This window comes from Psammomys obesus, unplaced genomic scaffold (genome assembly GCF_907164565.1).
Source record: "Psammomys obesus unplaced genomic scaffold, mPsaObe1.curated_primary_1811, whole genome shotgun sequence".
NCBI lineage: Eukaryota > Metazoa > Chordata > Mammalia > Rodentia > Muridae > Psammomys > Psammomys obesus.
The window spans coordinates 3,466,627-3,474,375 of NW_026596443.1; the positions used below are offsets into that span (position 1 = coordinate 3,466,627).

Sequence of the window (7,749 nt, forward strand, 5' to 3'; positions counted from 1 at the left end):
TGGAATTACACACAAGTGAACTGCCATGCCCAGCCCTACAGCCCAGCACTTCATTGTGTGTGTGTGTGTGTGTGTGGTAGGAGTTTAGTAGAATAGTTACTGACACCATGGACAGACATCAGCATAGCTAGGGCTCTGAGAATAGTTCAGATCCCAGCACCAGAGACAAATAGCATGGCATAAGCTCTGAACAGAAGGAATCAGGGCCTCAATTTTTGTTTGTTTGTTTTTTGAGACAGGGTTTCTCTGTGTAGCATTGGCTGTCCTGGAACTCCCTCTGTATACCAGGCTGGCCTCAAACTCAAGAGATCCAAACTCAAGAGATTCTGAGTGCTGGGATTAAAGAGGTGCACCACCACGACCTGGTTTAGGACCTCAACTTTATAACATCATTTTTCGTTAACATTTCAATAAAATATTTTCATTTTGAAAATACCCAATAAAACATTTTCTTTTTCGAAATGTCAAAAAAGAATTATGTATCTTAGAGATCCAGGTGGCGTGCTGCATGCCATTCATCCCAGCACTTGGGGGTGAGGCACCGGGAGGCCAGCCCCAGGCAGATCTTGGGATCGCTAAGCTCGAGTCCAGTCTGGTCAATATGTGAAATCCTGTCTCCCAGCCTTCAAATAACAACAACCACAACCCAGGTTAGAGATGCTCCCAAGCACAGGATAAAGGTCAGAGCCTAGATAGTGTCTCTTCTTGGGAGAGGAGGAAATGAAGCAAACCAGGGTTTAGCCTGGCTACTGCCTTGGCTGTCAACAATGACCAGTTGCCATTCTTTCTCCATCAACCATGCAACTGCAGTTTTGTTTTGCTTTTTCACTTTACAAGATCCTATCTGTGCTTTCATGTCAGTCACAAAGCTAGGATTCAGATTACAGGTCTTTAGCATGCGGCCAAATTGGCTAGAATGCAAAAGCATCTATTCACAAGGCTGGACTTGCAATTCTAGATTTCTTGGAGGACATCGGATCCAAACTCTTGTACAAGAGGAAGCAGCCCTGAAGAAAACGGAGTTGGCCAAGGTCACTGAGCACATGGTTGTTGGCAACAGGATAGCCCTGGTCCTGTTCTGAACCCATGTCCTTGCTTGTAAGAGGTCTTGGGTGCTTCCTTGGTTGTCAGCAGCCTCGCCCATTTTTCCTTGCTCTCCTCTCAACCTCCACCTACAGAACTCCATACCCAGCCCCCACATACATCTTTCTGCATGTGTCTCTCCCTCCTATCTCTGTGCCTTACCAGTCCACAGCCCCAAATTCCAATACAGAGATTTCAATACTCAGACCAAGGTTAGAAAAAAGCCCAGAGGGCACTTTATTGGAGGACTCAGCCTCCATCACAGGAAAAGGGATCCAGGAGCCCCATCTTGGGGAGGGGGTCTGGCATCACCCCACTTCTCGCTGATCCAGTTGGGGGCCCTGGAACAATCAGTCTGGCCACCATTGCTCATGGAGAAGAGCAGGGAAGGGAAACACTTTAGAAAAAATAGCTCTATATGTACACCTGGAATATTTATAGCACATAAATTAGGGATGCTCCGACCCCCACCTGTGGAGCCTGAGTGCAGAGAGGTGGAAGCCAGTTCAGGAAGAAGCACTGGAGGACATAAGCCTGTCCCTGTGGTCTCCTTTTTCAGTCTCCCCAGCCTACTTGGCTGAGCCCAGGCATTTACAGGTGCGTCTCTTTTGCAGTCAGTGCTGGGACTGGAAGGAGCTGGACTCACAGCTGTAGAGTCAGCGAACAAATCGCTTCAAACCCTGGAGCTTGTAATTCCAAGAGGGCGAAGGAGAGGCCAAGGGCTGTAAGCAACTTCAGGATACTGCTGACAACACACCCAACTGGTTCTCCTCTCTACAGCAACACGGGGAACACATCCACATTAAGGGGGCCTCCGGCCTGCCTGTCCTTCCAGGAAGGTTTCAGTTCTCAAGTTCATGTCTGAGTCAGGTTCTGAGTCCAGTCCTGACCCTTTAATTCCGACTCTGTACAATCTCGTCTTCCTTCCAGCCGCTGGAGTTCTTGCCAAACTTGTAGACAAGCCGCCGGCCATCGACCCGCTCCAGGATCTCCCGTTTGTAGTAGTACCTGGTTGGGAAAGAAGATGGTCAGAGGTGCAGGCAGGAGGCATCCTGGGTACTGAGTTTCCCCACTGCGCTGAGCCTGCTCCTCACTGCCTGAACCTTCATCCCACCTGCTGTTGCCATACAGGTCTGTAATTACAGCCAGAGCACCTGCTTCTGCTTAACTTCTCTGGGCCTTTTGGCTATGTCCTAGGGCTTTTCACGAAGGCAAATGAACATAGGGTTGGAGGGGACACTAGTGACACTGAGTTATTCCACCTTTGTGGCACATAGGAAGAAACTGTGGCCCAGATACAAGAAAGCTCAGCTGCAAATTGCTGCTCTATCACCAAGTGCCTTTCTTAGAACAAATCTGCAGAAAATAGCAATGTTAGTGCTTCCTTCATACTTCACCTGACCAACCAACCAAATAGACCAACACTGCCCTTGTCCTCTGCCTGTGGGCCTCGTACCTGTCACATGAGGCCTGGTGGAGGCCAGTAGAGTCTGAACAGAGGTCCCTGACAGATCTGTAAGTTCTGGTGCCCATTCCATCAGGTGGGTGCCAGCCACCAGCTCACCTCATAGCCCGGCTCAGTTTCTCATAGGTCATATTGCTGTTCTTTTTCTTTTGGCCCCATAGTTGGGCCACAGCCTCTGAGCGAAGAAACTTGAACACACCCTCATGCCGGTTCTCCCATTTCATGAGACCTTCGTTGAGCTCAGGGTGGATAAGGATGTCCCGGATGAACTCCCACAGGTGAACGCCTCTCGGGGCTACAAGGGAAGATTTTCTTAGTTACCAGTCTGGGGTGCCCGTCTCCTCCAGACCATCTGGCCTTGCCTAGTCTCACAATGCTAACAGATGAAGCACATGATAGCTCTTCTAGAAGCCCAGGGCAATGTCCTCTTGGTGATTACTATAGTGGCTGCTTCCTTTCTTGCCTCAAAATGCAGTGCACTAGGCAGACTGCACAGAATACACAATGCTCTCACCAGATAAGGAGTAAAGATCTGGTTAGGGTGGACGGAGACAGACACACTCTACATTGTGAGGCGCTCATGAATCAGTGGGGACCAGTGTTGGTGAGAACTAGGCATGCATGGGGTCAGAGAGCTGGCTATAGCCTTGGGGATTAAGAAACAGCTTCCTGGAAAAAAAAAAAAAATCCCCTCGGGACAAGAATGGGAGCAGGCCATGAGTGCATACGTGCAGGCCTGTGTGTGTGAAAAGGGAGGGAAGCAAGTTCAGAGCAGCTGGAGCACACAAAGCCTAAGGCTCCTAAGGCTGAGTCCCAGCCATCCCAGTCAACTGCCCTCTGAGCACCCACCAGCTGCCCCCATGCCACCGGAAAGTTCCATCAGGCCAGACAGGGGCCACGTGCACAGAAAGTTAGAGAGGGGGTGTGTAGGAAGCCTGGACTCTATCCATGGGCCTTCCTCTAGGATCCTCAGTTTCCCTTCTTTAATTTCAAGCAGGCCTCTGCAAGGCAGTGATAACTAATGCCATGGAGCCTTCCAGCTGTTCACAAAGGCAATGCGATCAAGGAAGCTCCATCGGCCATGAGAGGCCCAAGGAGGCCGAAGGAATGGTGTCCCTCTGCCGACTGGCCCACAGACCACAGGCCACAGACCCTAGAACCTACCGTGCTTTCTCTTCTTGCCTTCCAGGCAGTCCCAGTACTCTTTGCTCAGCTTTCGGGGACGCCCCCGTTTCCTCTTCCCGTGCTTGGGTTCCCCCTTCTTATAGTCAGGAAAGCCATCTATGGGAAGGAGTTGGAAGGTCAAGAGAAGGTGAGGGCAGGGTGTCAGCGGGGAGCCTAGCCACAGGAACCATGGCACTAGAGCAGAGAGGAGGATGGAAGAGGGTGACTGGCTGGACACTGTGGAACGGGACCCCAAGAACAGCCCTCAACTCACTTCTAGGGAAGACTTTGCTATCAGTGAGGTCCAGGTCCACGTCGCTGCCGCCGGAGTCAGAGGAGTGAGAGCTCTGGGGGGTAGTGGCCCCTAGGGTGGAGAAGACCCTTGAATGCCAAGGCCAGCCTGCCCGGCTGCCGCTTGCAATTTCAAGTGCTCACTCTAGGAACTAGATGCACTCTGAGGCATTCGGAGAAGGGAGGCTGAGGCAAGGACAGGGCTCTTACCTGCAATGGAGACAGAGCTACCGGGGGAGGGCGCTCCAGCACCATAGCTACTGCCATAGTAAGGGCTTGCCTGGCGGCCATCATCCAACAGCTCCTGGGCAAAAGGGCTTCCCTGGTCTGGGAAAAAGGAGTTGGAGCTTAGAGAAGGCCAGGGGACTGGCAAGGACAGGTAAGGCCACCTAGGAGCCAGAGAACCATGAAATTCTTTTTCAAGCCAGGAGAGTCTATCTCTAACACTTTGGCAGGGTCGCAGATGAGACAAGATGAGCAGGAGAAAGGGAGAAAATGGGTTCTCACCAAAGGGGCCCGGGTCTCCTCCTAGGCTTTCTTGGAAGGCCATGCCGTCCTTCTCCAACAGCTCGATGATCCAGCTGAGTTCATCGTAAGAGTTGGAGGCTGGCAGAGGTAGGGGGAGGGTCACTGACCACCTTTCCAGCAAGAGCTTGATGGCTGTACTCTCAAGCCAGGAGCTCCAAGCCCAACCCAAGGCCCATCCTTCCTATTCACTCTCTAGGCCCCATGGCTCCCAGGCCTGGACTTACTGAGGTCTCGAAGCTGGGCATAAAGCTGGTCTCCCAGAGGCCCGAAGACTAGACGCAGCTCCTCAAGGGCACAGCTGCAGAGGGTGGCCCCATCCATATCGCAGCGGGAGAAGTCAATGGAGCTGGCGTCATACTTGTTCTTTTCCACTTGGTAGCTGATCCAGTCCAGTACCTGGGTCTTCGACCAGAACTGGGGCTGCTCCCCTGACCAGCTTGCCTTCTCTGCAAGGCAGAGTACAGTCAGAGGGTCGGCGCAGGCCCGAGTTCTCATGTCCCTTTGGGATCTTGTCTGAGGTCCTACCCAACCCACGGGGCCGGGTAACAGTCACAACCTCAACACTCCTGGTCTCAGTCCTTCCCTCAAACTGTCACAGCCCCTACCATCCCACCACCTCAGCCACTACAGGTAGGATCACAGTCTAGCATGAATAAGGTCTCGCGTGGGGTCTTTCCCCAGCACTGCAAGTATACGAATGGATAAAATCTCCCCACCCCTAGTCCTGGAATTCCCTTGGAGGCCTTCCTCCCCGCCCATTTATCTAAGAGCCTTTGGATTGATGTCTGTCTATAAAGATACCCATTGCACAGCACTCACCCGGACCTTCCAGTGACATCTGGGGGTTGTTCAGGGTCAACATCAAGTCTTCAGCAGCAAAGGTAGCAGTTGGAGGTGGAGGAGGAGGAGGAGGAGGCGCCAGGCTAGGGTCTTCTGAGCTGTACATGGCGTTGAAGTAGTTACTAAAAACGTTGCTGATCTCGCAGGTGGCAGCCATGAGGCTCCCTGGCAAGAGGAGACAAGGTGGTGAGGACGCGGGTCAAGGCACACGTCCGTTACTCTGTCTGGCCTGGGCAGCACATCTAAGAGGCGAGAAGTTCGGTGTTGCTGTAGACATTCTCCCTCCAAGAAACATCCCCCCACCCCCAAGAACCAGCTACTTGGGAAGCTGAGGCTGAATGATCTTTTGAGCCTAGAAGCACCAGGCCAGCTGGCACCAAACTGGGCAGTTACGCTCCAAAAAATAAAAATAAAGATAAAATAATCATCTCAAGGCAGGATGGAATCATAAGATAAATTCCGCTGGATCTCCCTCCAAAAAAATCACCTGGACCCTTGAACCAAAGAAGCCACCCTGTCTCTCTGAGACACTGATCTGTTTCTGAGCTGTCCCGAAACACACCCACAGCCCTAACAGTTCAGCTAGTAAGCCCCAAGCTAGAGCGATAAGGTTCAGAACTGTAAATCCACTGGACTGTTCCCGCGGCCAGAGTTAGGAATGTGGTGACCCTACCGAGCGTCAGGGTTCAGTGCGGCAGGCGGGTAGACAGGCTTCCGAGGCCGCAGGAAGGGAAGAAATCCAAGTGGCCGAAGGCTCCGCCAGGTAGCGGGGATGAATGTGGCCTGAGCGCTCCCCCCCACCCGTTCTAAATAGAGCGAGGTAGGAGCTCCTCCCCCGCCAGGTCTTCGGTGCGCGTCCCCAGTTGTAACCTGAGCTAGTGGCTCATTGGATGGAGGGGATTTCCTGGCCTTCAGACTGGGCTCCCGGTCCCAGGTGATTTGCATATTCCGTGCCACTTGGCCCAGATCCTAGCAGGCGGTGCTGGGAAATCAGGCCTGGCTGGTTTAATGATTGTCAGAGTCAGTCATTCCGCACCCTCTGGGGCTGGGCCCTGGGTACTGGACTGGGCAGGTGGCGGGAACATTGCTGGGGTGGGCATCTGTGCTTTAGGCTGCCCTCTGGCCCGGGAAATTCTTCCCCGGGGGCCAGGCCAGGGCTAGACTAGGGAGGAGAAAGCAAGGTAAGGGTTCTGAACCTGGGTCGGATGGCCTGGGTCAGGACTGCCGCATCTGTCTAGAGATCTGGGGACCAGAGGACCTAGTAGAGGTTACAGAGGCTAAGGGATTTTCTCCACAGCACCCAGAAACTGGGTGCTCAAAGCATCTAGGCAGCACACTGGGCAACATTCACGGGCCAGTGGTCTGGGTCTGCCAGTCTAGCCAGCCACAGAGCCCATTTGGTGGCACTTTGCCTGTCTAGAACCCAAGCACGCTGGTTGCTGCAGCGGAACGATCCGGCACTATCTCAAAAGTCTTCCCTGGTGCCTGTGGCGCTCTCCTAGCCTAGGGTCGGCTGGAGGTGCTGTATTTCACAAGGGGAAAGCCTCACCCTTTTCTCCTCCCAAGCTCTTCAGTATCATCTGCCTGCTGCCCTCTAGTGGCCAGAAGCCCAACACTTGCGTCATTATAAACAGAAAGGAATTGTGTATGTTAATTTACTGTTTACCAGGCATCTAAAAAAACAAAAACAAGCAGGAGGGTAATGGCGCTCGTGTTTAATCTCAGCACTTGTGAGGCCAAGGCAGGCAGATCTCTGTGAGTTCAAGGCCAGCCTGGTCTACAGACTGAGCTCCAGGGCAGTCAGGGCTATACAGAGAAACTCCTGTCTTGAAAAACCAGGGGTGCTAGAAATTGAGCCCAGAGCTTCCCAGGCAAGCACTACAAATGGCCTATATTCCCAGAACACTTTGTTTGTTTCTGAGACAGTGTCTTTCTACATATATACCAGGGTGGCCTCAAACTCAAAAGATAGGCCCTAGTAATGAGATTAAAGGTGTAAACCACCCAGACCAGCACCATCCTTTTAACACAATACAAATCATCATACAAAAAAAGAAAAATCCAACAAGCAATATCGGGCTTCAGAAAGAGAGCTCAGTGAATAACGGTGTCTGCTACTAAGCCTGGCATCCTGTGTCCCATATGAGAAAGGAGAGAACCGACTACAGCCATGTGGCCCTGGGCCTCACGCTGTAGACCAGCTGGCCTCCTGCTCACAGAGATCCACCTGCCTCTGTCTCCCCAGTGCTGGGGTTAAAGGCGTGCATTACTATGCTTGGCTGCAAATATAATTTTTTAAAAATTAAGAAGCAGTGTTGGACAGGCATGGTGGTACATGCCTTTAGTCCCAGCACTCCCAAGGCAGGTGATTCTGAGTT

At 52.3% G+C, this 7,749-nt stretch overlaps 1 protein-coding gene across 1 annotated transcript; it reads right to left on the bottom strand.

The window, feature by feature from the left end:
• Positions 1–1,296: 1,296 nt before the first annotated feature.
• Positions 1,297–7,534, bottom strand: Elf3 (E74 like ETS transcription factor 3). Its single transcript, XM_055598185.1, has 9 exons — positions 6,045–7,534; positions 5,351–5,536; positions 4,756–4,977; positions 4,511–4,609; positions 4,214–4,330; positions 3,987–4,076; positions 3,713–3,829; positions 2,648–2,843; positions 1,297–2,091 (listed from the first exon to the last, which is right to left on the bottom strand). Exons 2-9 carry the CDS (start codon positions 5,526–5,528, stop codon positions 1,977–1,979), a joined length of 1,134 nt encoding a protein of 377 aa, XP_055454160.1. The 5' UTR covers positions 5,529–5,536; positions 6,045–7,534; the 3' UTR covers positions 1,297–1,976.
• Between the last annotated feature and the right edge of the window lie 215 nt (positions 7,535–7,749).

Coding starts and splice junctions, on each gene's coding strand:
- Elf3 (XM_055598185.1), bottom strand. CDS start 5,528: ATGGCTGCCACCTGCGAGATCAGCAACGTTTTTAGTAACTACTTCAAC. Junction 4,978..5,350: donor GATGTCACTGGAAGGTCCGG/GTGAGTGCTGTG, acceptor TCTGCCTTGCAG/AGAAGGCAAGCTGGTCAGGG. Junction 3,830..3,986: donor TAGCAAAGTCTTCCCTAGAA/GTGAGTTGAGGG, acceptor TCCTTCCCATAG/ATGGCTTTCCTGACTATAAG.